A 15,861-nucleotide genomic window follows, 5' to 3' on the forward strand; every position below is an offset into this window, starting at 1 on the left:
TACACTACACACACTACAAACGCTACACACGCTATACACACACCACACACTACACACACACTACACACTACACACGCCATACACACACCACACACTACACACACACTACACACTACACACGCTATACACACACCACACACTACACACACACTACACACACACCACACACTACACACATGCTATACACACGCTATACACACACCACACACTACACACGCTATACACACGCTATACACACGCTATACACACGCTATACACACGCTATACACACACTATACACACACCACACACTACATACACTACACGTGCTATACACATGCTACACACACACTATACACACACACTACACATGCTATAGACACACTTTGCACACACACTGCACACTACATGCTATATGCACACTGTCCACACACTACATGCATACCACACACACAGCACGCACTACACTACTTGCTATGCACACGGCTCTCTGTGTGTGTCCCCTGCAGGCTACATCGGGGTGGTGAACCGCAGTCAGAAGGACATCGATGGGAAGAAGGACATTCGAGCTGCGCTGGCGGCGGAGAGGAAGTTCTTCCTGTCGCACCCGGGATACCGACACATGGCCGAGCGCATGGGAACCCCTCACCTGCAGAAAACCCTCAACCAGGTCTCTCTCTCTCTCTCTCTCTCTCTCTCTCTCTCTCTCTCTGTCTGTCTCTCTCTCTCTCTCTCTCTCTCTCTCTCTCTCTGTCTGTCTCTCTCTCCATCCCTCTCTCTCTCTCTCTCTCTCTCTCTCTCTCCCTTTCTCTCTCTCTGTCTGTCTCTCTCTCTCTCCCCCCCTCTGTGTCTGCTCTCTCCTCCTCCTCCCTCCGTGACTCTCTCTCTCTTTCTCCTCAGCAACTGACCAATCACATCCGGGACACGCTGCCGGGCCTGCGCAGTAAGCTGCAGAGCCAGCTGCTCTCCCTGGAGAAGGAGGTGGAGGAGTACAAGAACTTCCGGCCCGACGACCCCACGCGCAAAACCAAGGCCCTGCTACAGTGAGTACAGCCGGAGTACAGTCGCTCTGCAGTGAGTAGAGCCAGAGTACAGTCACTCTGCGGTGAGTACAGCTGGAGTACAGTCACTCTGCAGTGAGTACAGCTGGAGTACAGTTGCTCTGCAGTGAGTACAGCCAGAGTACAGTCTCCGCTGCAGTGAGTAGAGCCGGAGTACAGTCGCTGCCGCAGTGAGTAAAGCCGGAGTACAGTTGCTCTGCAGTGAGTACAGCCGGAGTACAGTCGCTCTGCAGTGAGTACAGCCAGAGTACAGTCACTGCTGCAGTGAGTACAGCCGGAGTGTAGGCCCTGCTATGGTGTGTAAAGATGTTGTAATCACACATTTGGCACCCTTTCTTAGGATGGTACAGCAGTTTGGGGTGGACTTTGAGAAGCGGATCGAGGGCTCGGGGGACCAGGTGGACACGGTGGAGCTGTCGGGCGGAGCCAGGATCAACCGCATCTTCCACGAGCGCTTCCCCTTCGAGCTGGTCAAGGTGAGCCCCGTGGCCCCGCCCTGTGGCCCCGCCCTGTGGCCCCGCCCTGTGGCCCTGCCCCCAATAACATCCTGCTGCCTGAAAGCACTGAGCTCTAAATGGAACTTTGAACAGTGAAGTGAAACCATATGACTAGAATGGTCGATTTTAAGATCAGTTTAGCACCTGTTTAAAAGTGTCTTTGGGATGGCTGGATTGTAGGAGTTTGTTCTCCTAGGATACAGGCAAAGCTGGGTCTGCCCCTGATGTCTGCGCAAGCACGCTTGCAGGTTTTCAGCTTAGCAAGAGTGGTACATTGTTTTGTGTAAGTAATTAGGCAGCTCATTAATTCTCTCATCTCCCTCAGATTGTCTTTGATGAGAAGGAGCTGAGGAAAGAGATCAGCCACGCAATCAAGAACGTCCATGGAGTGAGGCAAGTTCCAGCACAGCCGTGCTCACACACTGCACACTGCTGCCCCTCTGCTGCAAAACCACTACCCCTCTGCTGTAATCCCACTGCCCCTCTGCTGCAAAACCACTGCCCCTCTGCTGTAATCCCACTGCCCCTCTGCTGTAATCCCACTGCCCCTCTGCTGCAAAACCACTGCCCCTCTGCTGCAAAACCACTGCCCCTCTGCTGTAATCCCACTGCCCCTCTGCTGTAATCCCACTGCCCCTCTGCTGCAAAACCACTGCCCCTCTGCTGCAAAACCACTGCCCCTCTGCTGCACAACCACTGCCCCCCCGCTGTAATCTACTGCCCCCCCGCTGTAAAACCACTGCCCCTCTGCTGTAAAACCACTGCCCCTCTGCTGCAAAACCACTGCCCCTCTGCTGCAAAACCACTGCCCCTCTGCTGCAAAACCACTGCCCCTCTGCTGCACAACCACTGCCCCCCCGCTGTAATCTACTGCCCCCCCGCTGTAAAACCACTGCCCCTCTGCTGTAAAACCACTGCCCCTCTGCTGCAAAACCACTGCCCCTCTGCTGCAAAACCACTGCCCCGCCGCTGTAATCTACTGCCCCTCTGCTGCAAAACCACTGCCCCTCTGCTGCAAAACCACTCCCCCGCCGCTGTAATCTACTGCCCCGCCGCTGTAATCTACTGCCCCTCTGCTGCAAAACCACTGCCCCCCCGCTGTAATCTACTGCCCCCCCGCTGTAAAACCACTGCCCCTCTGCTGTAAAACCACTGCCCCTCTGCTGCAAAACCACTGCCCCTCTGCTGCAAAACCACTGCCCCTCTGCTGCAAAACCACTGCCCCGCCGCTGTAATCTACTGCCCCTCTGCTGCAAAACCACTGCCCCTCTGCTGCAAAACCACTCCCCCGCCGCTGTAATCTACTGCCCCGCCGCTGGAATATACTGCCCCTCTGCTGCAAAACCACTGCCCCTCTGCTGTAATCTACTGCCCCCCCGCTGCTGTAATCTACTGCCCCGCCGCTGTAATCTACTGCCCCGCTGCTGTAATCCACTGCCCCTCTGCTGTAAAACCACTGCCCCTCTGCTGCAAAACCACTGCCCCGCCGCTGTAATCTACTGCCCCTCTGCTGCAAAGCCACTGCCCCTCTGCTGTAATCTACTGCCCCTCTGCTGTAATCTACTGCCCCGCTGCTGTAATATACTGCCCCGTCGCTGTAGCGTACTGTATCATTTCTGTATCATTACGGTTTCAGTACTGTAACAGTGTGACAGTGCAGAGTTTCTCCAGCCCGTCAGTCTCCTGGCAAATGTGTATCGTCTCTCACCTTCTTCCTGGTCTTCATTCTCTTCCATCCCTCTCCCACTGCCTCTGTCTGTCTGCCAGTAATGATGATTGCTAGTGTTGTGCCACGCCTGGAACCATCACTGATGAGCCTTGAGATAATGTTTCCAGAAATGTTTTACAAGTGATTAACCAGCCAACTCTCACCGTCAGAAAGTGCGTTTATTGTAGCATGTGAAATCTAACCCTGTCTCATCCTGTCCTTCTCTCTCTCTCCTCCACCCCCACCCCCACCTCCACCCCCACCTCACTGTGGCCCTGTGTGTCTGTGTGTGTCTCTCTGTCTGTGTGTGTCTGTGTGTCTATGTGCATGCGCGTGTGTGTCTCTCTGTCTGTGTGCGTGTCTCCGTGTGTGTGTGTGCGGGTGTCTGTGTGTCTGTCTGTGTGTGCGCGTGTGTCTGTCTGTGTGTGTGCGCGTGTGTGTTTGTCTGTGTGTGTCTCTCTGTCTGTGTGCGTGTCTGTCTGTGTCTGTGTGTGTGTGTGTTTGTGCGCGTGTGTGCGCGTGTGTTTGTCTGTGTGTGTGTGTCTGTGTGTGTGCGCGCGTGTGTGTCTGTGTGTGTCTGTGTGCGTGTGTGTGTCTCTGTCTGTGTGTACAGGACAGGGCTGTTCACTCCAGACCTGGCCTTTGAAGCCATTGTGAAAAAGCAGATCGTTAAGCTGAAAGAGCCCTGTCTCAAATGTATCGATCTGGTGATTCAGGAGCTCATCAACACCGTCAGGCAGTGCACCAACAAGGTACTGCTCCCAGCCACAGGGGGCGCTCTCGAGTCATTCTGCTGCACACTGTCTTTGCAGGGCACCTATGTTGGGGGGGTGGGGGTGGGGGATGATGAATTCTTTCACTTTCGCTCCAAAAGCCCTGAGCTTATCAGCGGTCACGACACCCCCTCCAATGGCCTGCAGAGATGAGTGCAGCGTGACCTTTGACCTTCCTGTGGGTGGGGCGTTGCGGTTGTGTTTTTGGGTTTTGTGAACGTGTTTGTGGAGACCGGACGGGGAGCAGGGGCTGGTTAAGCATGTCTCCCTGAGAGTCCCGTTTTGATCTTCACTGACGAGCTGCAGATTTCACCACGTTTCAGGGGGGCTGCTGGGTAAGACTGGGCTGAAACAGCACTAAGAGACAGGAGCTGACTCCTTTACTGGGCACGTTGCCATCTAATGGTGAAGCACGGAACTGCTGCTCAGAGTGGAGGGAACAGCTGTGAAGGACGTTATTGTGTCCCTCCAGTCGCAAATCAGTTTTTAGTTAAAATCAAGTCTGACCTTGCAGCTCAAGAATTATGATCATCAGATGACAGAAGAGAAGGACTCTGGGAAGTGGAGTTTAAGCCCAGCGAGGCCGTTGGGGTGGTGTCATTGTGCTGTGACCCAGTGGTGCATGCGGCTGCGCTGTGGATGGGCTGTTATTTTCTTCTGTGTGTGTCTGTCGGCCGCAGCTAAAACTCCATCAGAAGTCCTTTTCCGGGTGTTACCTGGGTGATGATGACCCATCTGCCCTCCAAATTATGGGATGTAAATCCTGCAGCTCGTCACCGGGTTTCTGTTTGTCACGCAAATGAGTGAAAACTGACTAAACTAAAAATGCTTTTGTCTCTATTTTTCCCGTTCTCTTTCCTCTTTTCTCTCTTTCTTTTGCTGTCTTTTTCTTGCATTTATCTCCCATTTCACCCATCACCTGTCACCTCACCCCACCCCCTCCCCGCCTTCACCCCCCCTCCGTCCTTGCCAAAAAAAAAAACCCCATGACCCTTTAGAACAGGGCTGTTCACTCCCGACCTGGCCTTCGAGGTCATGGTTAAGAGGCAGATAGTGAAGCTGAGGGAGCCCAGTGTGAAGTGCGTGGAGCTGGTGGTGTCTGAGCTCAATGCCCTCGTCAGGAAGTGCTCTGACAAGGTAAAGAGGGACTGAAGAATGGAAGAGGAATTAGGAAGGGAGACCCCCCCTCCCACCCCCCACAGAGTGGCCACACCCCAGCCCAGGCAGAGACCGCTCTCTCTGGATCTGAAAGGCTTGCTGGTCCTGCCAGGCAGAGACCGCTCTCTCTGGGTCTGAAAGGCTTGCTGGTCCTGTCAGGCAGAGAACTCTCTCTCTGGGTCTGAAAGGCTTGCTGGTCCTGTCAGTGTTGTGCCAGAGTGGGAAGGCTGCATTCTGCCCTGATAGAGCAGGTGCCCGGGTCCTCTGCGCTTTACAGCATTGGTAGCGAGCGGTGATCACCTCACAGATGCCCTGATTGCACTGTCCTGTCCCCACCCCTCTCATGCATGTTTCCACTGGAAGGGAAAAACACAGTAAGTCGATACATACCCGCTGAAACGCCAGATTGTAGACTATGTCGCCACCAGCTGGACGGAGGGGGAACTGATCTGTCTGGGAAACGGCTCTCTCTCCCTGCTTCTCCTTCCCCTGGGCTCCTGTAGAGCTGCAGTCTTCCTGTGAATGTCTCAGTACGCTGTTTTCCCCTCACACTGTGCTGCTCTGCACACGTTAGAGCGAAACCTCTCAGCTAGGGGTGACTATGTTTGGGATCCTTAGGAATATAATGTATGGATATCTGTGAGTGCATCTATTCTATTTGTGTATGTATTTAAGCATGTTGTGTGTGTGTGCGTGTGTGTATGTACATACATATACATGTGTGTATTCATATCTCATGTCATATTCTCAGGGCTATGAAATATTTTTTTCTGATTTCAAGAAATTTGTTATTTCGTCTCATGCCTGATGTGTATACACAGAAATGCACAGATACACACACACACACACACACACACACACACACACACACACACACACACACACACACACACGCAAATTTGCAAACCCTCTTTCCAACACTGAGGCATCAGACTTGGTCATCCTCAGCTGACTGGCTTCCACAGACACCACAGTCAGCTGTGTGTGCATGTGTCTGCGTGCATGTGCGTCTTCAGAGCGCGAGAGAGTGTGTGCATGCACATGTGCAAGTGTGTGTGTGTGTATCTGTACCTGTGTGTGTGTGTGTGTGCGCGTGCGTGGGGTCGGGGCAGGGTGGTTCGGTATCTGCAGTGCGTGTGTGTGTGTGTGTGTGTGTGTGTGTGTGTGTGCGCGCGTGTGCGCGGGGTCGGGGCAGGGTGGTTCGGTATCTGCAGTGTGTGTGTGTCTACCTCACAGCTGGGCTCGTACCCCAGACTGAGGGAGGAGACGGAGAGGATCGTCACCACGTACGTCCGGGAGAGAGAGGGCAAGACCAAGGACCAGGTGTGCGGGGGGGGCATTGCTGGGTCTGCTTCATCACGTGGGTCATTCTGTCTGTCTCCGTAGCGACAGGAGCTCACTCTCTCCCTTCTGCTGCAGGTGCTCCTGCTGATTGACATTGAGCTGTCCTACATCAACACCAACCATGAGGACTTCATCGGCTTTGCCAAGTACGTCCCCCCGCCCCCGCCACCAGGGGGCACTGCTAACCCCTCCCAAACAGGACAGGAGAGGGCCTGTGAGCCTCCACAAAGCAGCACCTTACCCCCATGTGTCCCTTTCTTGCCTTCAATGGGGGGTTTCTGTCACTCACGAGACAGCAGGTCTTTCCGTGTAGATGGAGATTGGATTGATTAGTGCTGTCTGGGTGAGACGGGCATATGAGACGGGTGTCAGTCATTGACATTGGCTTGGCTGAATCTGCATGTGCTACGCTGCACAGCACTTTGGGCTCCTTAAATGAAGCAGGAGGCGCTGTGTAGTCTCTGTGAATGAAGTGGTCCGGGATTAGAGCTGAGAGGCACGTACTGATGACATCACTGCAGGAGGAGCAGGAAGTGGCTGTGTGCACCTCCTGTGACGGAAGATGCTCTTCCTGTTGCTGTAAGTCGTCGTCGGAACGCGGGGCAAGGATGAGTCGCTGTGCCCCGCGGTGCCGTGCTGTGCAGGCCTGCGTGGGTCTGTGTGCCGACGCCACCTTTACAAACGGCTCCTCTGTAGTTCACTCCCTGATCGATAAGCATGGCCGTCCCATCACCTCATCGGCGTTAGGCAGGCATCATAGGGACCAGTCAGAGCTGTGCCCGCAATGGTCCAATCAGGTGTTAGTCAGTTTGCCTCAGGTCACCCCCCCACCTTGACTGACAGCTGGGTTGTAAAGCCGGGCTCGTCTGTGAGCAGCACGTCTTTTTGGGGTGCACTGCCAATCTGACTGCACCCCGCATGTCTTTTTGGGGTGCACTGTAGAACTGGCTTTGTGCAGCATGTCTTTTTGGGGTGCTGTGCTGGTCTGACTGCAGCTGTTTGTGTGGGCCGTGTCAGAGGACTGGCTGTGCTGCATGGAGCTGGGGTTGCCCTAACACCCCTTTGCCTGCAGGGGGCGTGTGACACGTGCCTGCTTTTTGCTACACACGCGGAGAAGCGTCTGATTCTGATTGGTTAATCTATTTCATGACGTCACTTTCAGTCTTGACTTCAGAAGGATGGATGAGGGGGCCTCCCCCGGGTACACCAACAACAGGTGGGCCGTCCCGCCCAAGAAGTGACCCCCCCACACCATCACCCCACCCCCCACCCCCCAACCCTTAAATCTAAAGTCATGGCATACTTCAGCTTTTCTCTATTTGCCTTTTAGTACTAAATAAAATGTTAATTTGCCTTTTTTTTAGTGTTTTTCAATCAGGTGAACTATTATAGATAGTTTATTATAGGTAAATTGAGAGTCTAGCTCTAGCTTTAGAGAAATATTTACAGGTGTAAAAGTGTGAAAAGCCTAGCTTACATTCTGCAGATAAACCCTCACAGGTATAAAGGTGTGTAAAGGGGTATAGTCTTCTGTGTCCAGTAACATTGCTACAGGCTGTGTTCAGGTGATGTTTAGTTCAGACCTGCAGGAGACAGTGTAGACGTAGTAGCAGAGTCTGTTCTGACTGGCATGCTGTCATATCAGGGCCCAGGACCCGCATTTCTCTGCCTGTTTTTTCGTATTTTGTACTGGGTTTATGAGTGACCCTTGCTGTCTGTCTGTCTGTCTGTCTGTCTGTCTGTCTTTCTCTCCTCCACAGTGCACAGCAGAGAAACACACACGTCAATAAGAAGAGGGCTATCCCGAATCAGGTACCCCCTCACCCCAAGCCCCCACCCCTCCAACTGTACACCAATCAGATGCCGGGCTAGCCAAACCCTCTTCCCTCGCGTCCACCCCTGAAGCTGTACCTCAGTGAAGTGGCTCCTTACCCCATCTGTCATCCCATTCAAACCAGGCGGCTTATTATGATCGTGTGGTTATTGGGAGTGTCACAAGCAAACCACTCAAAGGGGGAGAAAGCAGTGATGCATGTGTGTGTGTGTGAATCTGTGTGTGTGTGTGTGTGTGTGTGTGTGTGTGTGTGTGAGAATCTGTGTGTGTGTGTGAATCTGTGTGCGTGTGTGTGTATGTGAATCTGTGTGCGTGTGTGTGTGTATGAGAATCTGTGTGTGTGTGTGTGAATCTGTGTGTGTGTGTGTGTGTGTGTGTGAATCTGTGTGTGTGTGTGTGTGTGTGTGTGTGTGTGTGTGTGTGTGAGAATCTGTGTGTGTGTGTGTGTGTGCATATGAGTCTGTGTGTGTGGTGTGTGTGTGGTGTGTGTGGTGTGTATGTGGTGTGTGTGTGTGTGTGCATATGAGTCTGTGTGGTGTGTGTGTGGTGTGTGTGTGGTGTGTGTGTGTGGTGTGTGTGTGTGGTGTGTGTGTGTGTGGTGTGTGTGTGGTGTGTGTGTGTGGTGTGTGTGTGTGGTGTGTGTGTGTGTGTGTGTGTGTGGTGTGTGTGTGTGTGTGTGTGTGTGTGTGTGTATGTGAGTGAGAGTTTCTCTCCTCTGACCCAGCCTGGCTCCATGCCGATTTGTAGCCAGTTGCTTCATTAACATGCAGCCTTTAAGAGAGGAGAGCAGGCTTTGAGCGGGTGCCCCGCCCTGGTCCCGCCCCGACCCCGCCCTGACCCCGCCCTGACCCCGCCCTCACCACCGTAATGGGGAATAAGACTCACGTTTCTGCTGTGCAGCTCTTAAGTTATTGTTGCCGCTGAATTCTCACACAGCATGGCCCTGCACTGCAAACCAATCACAGTTTTTGCTGTGTTTTTATTAACTTATAACCACAAACTCTTCAATTGTATTGATGTAAGGCATGCATGAATCAAGCCACTGTCCCCTGCGACATAACGGCCTTCAGGTACTTGGAGTTAATCTAATTGCATGTAACTCTCTTTCCTGTTGATCTCTCTCTCTCTCTCTCTCTGTCCCTCCCTCTGCTCACTCCCTCTCTTTCTCTCTCCCCCTTTTCTCTGTCTCTATCTCTGTCTGTCCTTCACCCCCCATTCCCTCACCCCCTCCTTTTTCTTTTCTGCTTGCTTTTTTCTCTGTTCCTCTCCTATAATTCACCCTTTACCCCCCCCCCCCCCCCCCCCCACCACGCAGGGTGAGATTCTGGTAAGTAGCTGCGCCCCCTCCGAGCGTCACTGCGCCTGTAGAAGCCACACCCTGGCAGAGGTCACCAGGGGTCACCCAGGCAGGAATACTGGGGCCCTTACAGGTGGCAGAGAGGGTCACCTGGAGCACAGGTTCATGGCAGATTCCTTCACAGTCACTGGCCCTGAGGCCTCACCCTGTCCGTTATCCGTCCATCGTCCGTGTCTTCAGGCGGTACCGTTTTCCTCTAAATCTGACGCCATCACAGACACTGCAGACGTCCATAGCGGTGTAGTGTAAACAACCGTAACCACACAGCTGCGGTGGAACTAAGATCTACAGTTTGGTAGAGGGGCGTGGGGGGTGGGCTACATGTAAAACAGTGACACCTACAGGCTGTTTGTGGAGTCCTGGATGCCTGGGACATCACAGCTGGATCCAGCAGCTGATAAGATCCAATAAGGAGCCAGACAACATCATTGCAAACACTCCAGATGGTGACCATGTGAGAGTCCGATAGGCTGATGAGTGGCCCCGCCCACAGCCAGCTGTGAGAGTCCGATAGGCTGATGAGCGGCCCCGCCCACATCCAGCTGGGAGAGTCCGATAGGCTGATGAGTGCCTTTTCTCTGCAGCTCAGTGGACTGAGAGGGAGCGAAGAAGAGGAGGTAGAGTCTCCCTCGCTCATCACCTCCTGCTGGGGAGAAAACCGGCTCCAATCACAGTCGCTCTGCTCTTAGTGTTTAATTGGCTGGGGATTACCAATAATTGGTAACAATATCTGCAATTAAGCTCACTTCTGACGTTCTGTAATCATAAGCGTAATTTTTTCGCGTCAAATATTCTGTAATTCTATGCGTAATTATGAAAGCAGTCTAATTCATTTAATTGAGGTTGTGTTTCTAACAGCCTGTCTTTACTAATGTTTTTTGTATTCATTAAATTTTTGAATTATTAAAACTACTCAGAGACCCCAAAACCATTCACTGACCACTGGAAGAAGGCTTATACAAAATACTGGAGACAGTGTTAGTATGGTGGTTCAGTTTTTATGGTTATGGAAGATAGCATTTGAAAGTTGAAAATGAGACACACTGGTTTTAGTGAACAGAGCTGCTTCGCCGCCCTGGTGGTGAACAATGGTACTGCCGTGCCCCTAATTATTGAGGCCTCAGTTTTTCTGCCCCAGGTCCACCCCTGGGGACCCCGCTGGGTGTTGGAGTTTGCCTTGTGGTGAGATGCCCCCAGCCAAGCCACGCTTGGGGAGTTGGGAGTGACAGAATCGGGGAGTGGAACCAAACCAAACACCAAACTAATTATCCTCTAATTTTACCCAGAAATTCTGTGTGTGTTTGTAGGTTTGTGCAGGTGTGTGTGTGTAAGAGAGAGAGAGAGAGAATCATTAAATCTTTCCATTAATCTCATATAATCCGATTCCTTTGATGGTTTCAAAGCTGAAAATGAGACTGTCTGCTCTGATGGGGCTAAAGCAGGTTCCTGTTTCAGAAGTTCACACAGGCCCTCATACCTAATCCTCTGTGGGTGTGACTCTGCCTTCCTCCTCCTCTTCCTCATTTCTGTGCTCTGGAAATCCTCTCAGCCAGATGATCTGAGTGACTGCAGGGGGTCAGTTAGCTGGTACAGTCACTCAGTTGCTTAGTTTTTAATTCTGAGCAGTGTGTTTATGATTTTCAGCAATTGCAGTGATTTTGCCAGAGAGAGAGCTGTGTTAGGGGGAAACGCTGTGAATCACTGCAGGGGGGGGAGAGAGAGCTATGTTAGGGGGAAAACGCTGTGAATCACTGCAGGGGGGGGAGAGAGAGCTATGTTAGGGGGAAAACGCTGTGAATCACTGCGGGGGGAGAAGAGAGAGCTGTGTTAGGGGGAAAACGCTGTGAATCACTGCGTGGGGGGGGGGGGGGGGGGGGGTTAGAGAGCTGTGTTAGGGGGAGACCCGAAGCTGCAGCATTTTAGTGTGGTACTCCAGTCCTCTGTTTGATTACTGTCTGTATGCGTCCAGAAATGAAAATGCACCAGCTGTTAGAAAATTGATGTAGTGGAGTTTTGCAGAAGCTTGGAGGTTGCCACTAGAGGGCAGTGCTGAGTTGAAGCGGGTGGACCAATGGGAAGCCTGAGGCTGTTGGTGTGGTGTGGTTTCTGGTGCAGAGTTTTGGGTAATGCTCTGTTCCCAAGGTTACTGCCAGCCAGCTGGCTCAGAGGGTTTCCAGATTTCAGCTGCAGTGTGGAGGAGAAGCCTGTTTTCATTATTTTATGATATATTAAGTTATTATTTTGCACAGAACCCCAGAGTCCCTGGAAAGCAGCAGTACTGAGAGGGCTGTCCAGCCTAAATGAAGTGAAGTGAATCCGGCATCAGCCCTGCCCAGGCCAATGTCTTGCTTTTTGTGGCCATGCTGGTTTTGTGCTGCTCCCTCGAGCCCTGGATGGACACCCACTTATTGGGGTGTTTTAGGGGTCCGCCACCCCCCCATAAGGCAAACTACAGGACATCCTTCGCTTCAGCTTCTGTCCCTTTGTCTTCTTGCTGTTTCCTCCCCCCCGATCACTCTTTCACAGGAGGATGAGTGAGAGAGCACAGGAGTGGGGTGTCTGGCGCTGATGGAGCTGCTAAGGGGATCCAAAGCCTCGTAAATCAAAGCTCACAAATGCCTTTTCAGCTTCAGTGACACACGGCATTAATTATTCATTACCCAAAATCTGGACCCATGTTTGGGGCCTGATTCGGTCCTCATTTGAGGTGCTCAGATGGATCTCCCTCTCTCCCCTCCTCTTCTCTCCCTTTCTCCTCCCTCTCTCCCTCCGTCTGTAACCCTGCCTTGAGATGTGCGATGACTTCAGACGCACCTCCATGGCTACACCATCATTAACCCCACTAACTTTGACCCGTAGCATCTAACATCGTGTAGGCTAGCTAGCTCTGACTGACCCGCTCAGCCTAACACAACCAAGCTGCTGACCTCCGACCTTCGACCGCCGACCTCTGGCCCCGGAACGGGCCGTTTGACCTGCTCAAGGTCACTCTGCCATGTGTTGTGTTGTGGGGGAAAGGAGAGAAGAGTTTTCTGTTGCAGTTTCTCCTCCACACAGCCATGATTCTCTCCGGATGAGAGGGGCCGTTTTCCCCAGTCTCTGAGCCTGAGAAGAGGCCTTAAAGACTCCCTCTGCTTTTCTGTAGTCTGTCAGCTCCACTAGGAAATGTAACATCCGGGGAGTATAACATGGAGGACGCAGAATGTGCTGGAAGTATGATATGCAGGAAATGTAGGAATGTTCAGGAAGTATTAACAGCAGTAGATAGCCCCATTGGAACAAGACAGTATAGAGAGAGTCTGTAGATCTAATCAGGTGAGGTAAGCACAGTGGCTCATTGGTACAGGGATAGTTTCTGGCTCATATCAGGTAATTCTGTTTGGTAATCAGTATGGCAACAGATTCTGGAAAATGGCAGCAAGTGTAAAGGGGACACAAAGCCCATGTTTCATGCCGTTATCGCCTGCCCCGCCCTGCCCTGCCCCGCCCCGCCCTGCCTCTCTGTACAGGTCATCCGCAAAGGCTGGCTGACCATCAACATCAGCATCATGAAGGGGGGCTCCAAGGAGTACTGGTTTGTCCTCACTGCTGAGTCCCTGTCCTGGTACAAGGATGAGGAGGTAACACCATTTTGTGTGACTATCCGACTATAACAGTGTTCTGTGGGAGTGACTGCATCGGTTTGTAACCGTGCTCTGTGGGTGATTCTTTCCAGGAGAAGGAGAAGAAGTACATGCTGCCGTTGGACAACCTGAAGCTGAGAGACATAGAGAAGGGCTTTATGTCCACAAAGCACATCTTCGCCATCTTTAACACTGAGCAGAGGCACGTATACTGTGCTCTGTGTGTGTGTGTGTGTGTGTGTGTGTGTGTGTGTGTGTGTGTGTGTGTTGTTGTATTTATGGAGTTCACCTGTCAGTAACATGGGGTGTTTGTGTATGTGTGTTTCCACAGGAATGTCTATAAGGACCTGCGTCAGATAGAGCTGGCCTGTGACTCCCAGGAGGATGTGGACAGCTGGAAAGCATCGTTCCTGAGAGCAGGAGTGTACCCCGAAAAGGACCAGGTACATGCACCCCAAAACCACAGAGAGACCTCTGTCAGCGGTGCTTGTGTCTGCATGTGCTTGTCCCTCAGTTAGAGCTCCTGACCGGCAGGGGTCTGAAAGTACGTAATGCTCTGAAGGGAATTCCATGCACAGGTGCTGAGCTCTGATGTGGACTTTTACCTGTGCAGGTGGAGAATGAGGAGGCGGGGCCCACCGACACCTTCTCCATGGACCCCCAGCTGGAGCGGCAGGTGGAGACCATCCGCAACCTGGTAGACTCTTACATCGGCATCGTCAACAAGACCATCCGAGACCTCATGCCCAAGACCATCATGCACCTCATGATCAACAGCGTGAGTCTGCAGCCCCTGGGGCTGTGCGTGCGTGCGTGTGTGTGTGTGCTGCGGGAGGGGTTGTGGCCACCTCCACTTTCATCCACATTTCCTTACCTCTCTTACTTTCTCACTTTCTCTCCTTACTTTCTCCTGCCTCCCTCTCCCTCCCTCTCTCCCTCTCTCTCCCTCTCTCTCCCTCTCTCTCCCTCTCTCTCCCTCTCTCTCCCGCTCTCTCCCGCTCTCTCCTCACTCCAGGCGAAGGACTTCATCCACTCGGAGCTGCTGGCGTACCTGTACTCGTCGGGGGACCAGAACTCGCTGATGGAGGAGTCGGCCGACCAGGCGCAGCGCAGAGACGAGATGCTGCGCATGTACCACGCCCTGAAGGAGGCGCTGCACATCATCGGGGACATCAGCACCACCACCGTCTCCGTGCCCGTGCCCCCGCCCGTCAACGACGGCTGGATTCAGAGCGAGCCCAGGTGAGCCCCTTACCTGCGCAGCCTTGCGCACGCCCTGTCTGCCTTACAGAAAGTGTTGGAAGACTGTAACGGCTTTCCCACGATTCCTCCCGCCTTCCCCTGCAGCCCCACTCCGCAGCGCAGACCCCCCGCGGCCGCGCCCCCCCCCAGTCGCCCCCCAGCGGTGAGGGGCCCCACGCCGGGACCCCCCCTCAACCCCAGCCCAGCGTTTGGGGCCCCGCCCATTCCCTCCCGCCCCGGCCCGCCAGTCAACGCCTTCAGCAGCAGCGCCCAGGACCCCTTCAGCGCCCCGCCACAGATCCCCTCTCGGCCTGCCCGCATCCCTCCTGGAGTGCCCAGGTGAGACCCGAAACCCCCCGCAGAGATGGACAGACCTCCCTGACAGACAGACACAGACAGACAGACAGACAGAGACCCTGGCAGATGCACAGAGCTCTCTGTTGTTTATTCCAAGAGTGAGGTCTTCTGTGGGACCTCTGTCCTGTGTCAGAGGTCTACTGTGTCCCTCTCCCTCTCTCTCTCCCTCTTAGTCCCTCTCTCTCTCTCTCTCTCTCTCTCTCTCTCTCTCTCTCTCTCTCTCTCTCTCTCTCTCTCTCTCTCTCTCTCTCCCTCTCTCTCTCTCTCTCTCTCTCCCTCTCTCTCTCACTCTGTCCCTCTCTCTCTCTCTCTCCCTCTCCCTCTCCCTCTCCCCCTCCCTCCCTCTTCTCACCGCCCCTCTCTCACTCTTCTCTCCTGCAGCAGAAGACCCCCCGGCGCCCCCCACCGTCCCACCATAATCCGTCCAGCCGAGCCCTCCTTACTAGACTAGCCGTGGCCTGACCCACGCTTAGCGCCAAAGGGCAAACGAGAGCGAGGGGGGGGCCAGAGCACTGAGAGAGGGCCACACACACACACACACACACACACGCACACACACACACACACACACACACACACACACACACACACACCGGAGCTGGGGGTCTGGTCAGCCACAGAGCTTGGCGTTACCAGTCTTTTCTCTGAAAGCCTCTGATTTGCACTTGATTTCTCTCACTCTCAAGGGAAAACACGACCTCTGCTGGCCACACAAATAAGGCCGTGAAGACTCACCCCTCCCTCTTTAAAAAGCTCGCTCACTTCCGCCAGCCACCTGTGTCTAAACGTTCTGGGGAAGTCGGTGTGCAGGGAACGTGGGTGCAATGGTATTGTGAATGTGGAGGCAGGCAAAGTGCGTGCTGCCCCTTGTGGAGCCTGGAGGCTGTAATCTGCAGGCCGTGTGTGTCACACCTCTGGCCAGCAGGTG

General features: G+C 53.4%; 1 protein-coding gene across 4 annotated transcripts in view; it reads left to right on the top strand.

Moving 5' to 3' along the window:
• dnm2a (dynamin 2a) overlaps nt 1–15,471 on the top strand; it is a 25,158-nt gene extending 9,687 nt beyond the window's left edge. The window contains exons 6-21 of one of the 4 annotated variants that reach the window (XM_036553381.1): nt 489–649; nt 880–1,022; nt 1,381–1,516; nt 1,863–1,930; nt 3,859–3,997; nt 6,413–6,499; nt 6,596–6,666; nt 8,281–8,332; nt 9,670–9,681; nt 13,221–13,331; nt 13,427–13,536; nt 13,666–13,777; nt 13,948–14,112; nt 14,350–14,576; nt 14,682–14,915; nt 15,315–15,471. In XM_036553381.1, the coding sequence (XP_036409274.1) occupies nt 489–649; nt 880–1,022; nt 1,381–1,516; nt 1,863–1,930; nt 3,859–3,997; nt 6,413–6,499; nt 6,596–6,666; nt 8,281–8,332; nt 9,670–9,681; nt 13,221–13,331; nt 13,427–13,536; nt 13,666–13,777; nt 13,948–14,112; nt 14,350–14,576; nt 14,682–14,915; nt 15,315–15,384 (1,898 nt within the window). In that variant the 3' untranslated portion in view covers nt 15,385–15,471. Of the gene's footprint in view, nt 1–488; nt 650–879; nt 1,023–1,380; nt 1,517–1,862; nt 1,931–3,858; nt 3,998–6,412; nt 6,500–6,595; nt 6,667–8,280; nt 8,333–9,669; nt 9,682–10,295; nt 10,329–13,220; nt 13,332–13,426; nt 13,537–13,665; nt 13,778–13,947; nt 14,113–14,349; nt 14,577–14,681; nt 14,916–15,314 lie in introns of all 4 variants that reach the window. The other 3 variants (XM_036553380.1, XM_036553382.1, XM_036553383.1) reach the window with 3 other exon arrangements.
• The last annotated feature ends 390 nt before the right edge of the window (nt 15,472–15,861 follow it).

This window comes from Megalops cyprinoides, chromosome 19 (assembly GCF_013368585.1).
Source record: "Megalops cyprinoides isolate fMegCyp1 chromosome 19, fMegCyp1.pri, whole genome shotgun sequence".
NCBI classification, from domain to species: Eukaryota; Metazoa; Chordata; class Actinopteri; order Elopiformes; family Megalopidae; genus Megalops; species Megalops cyprinoides.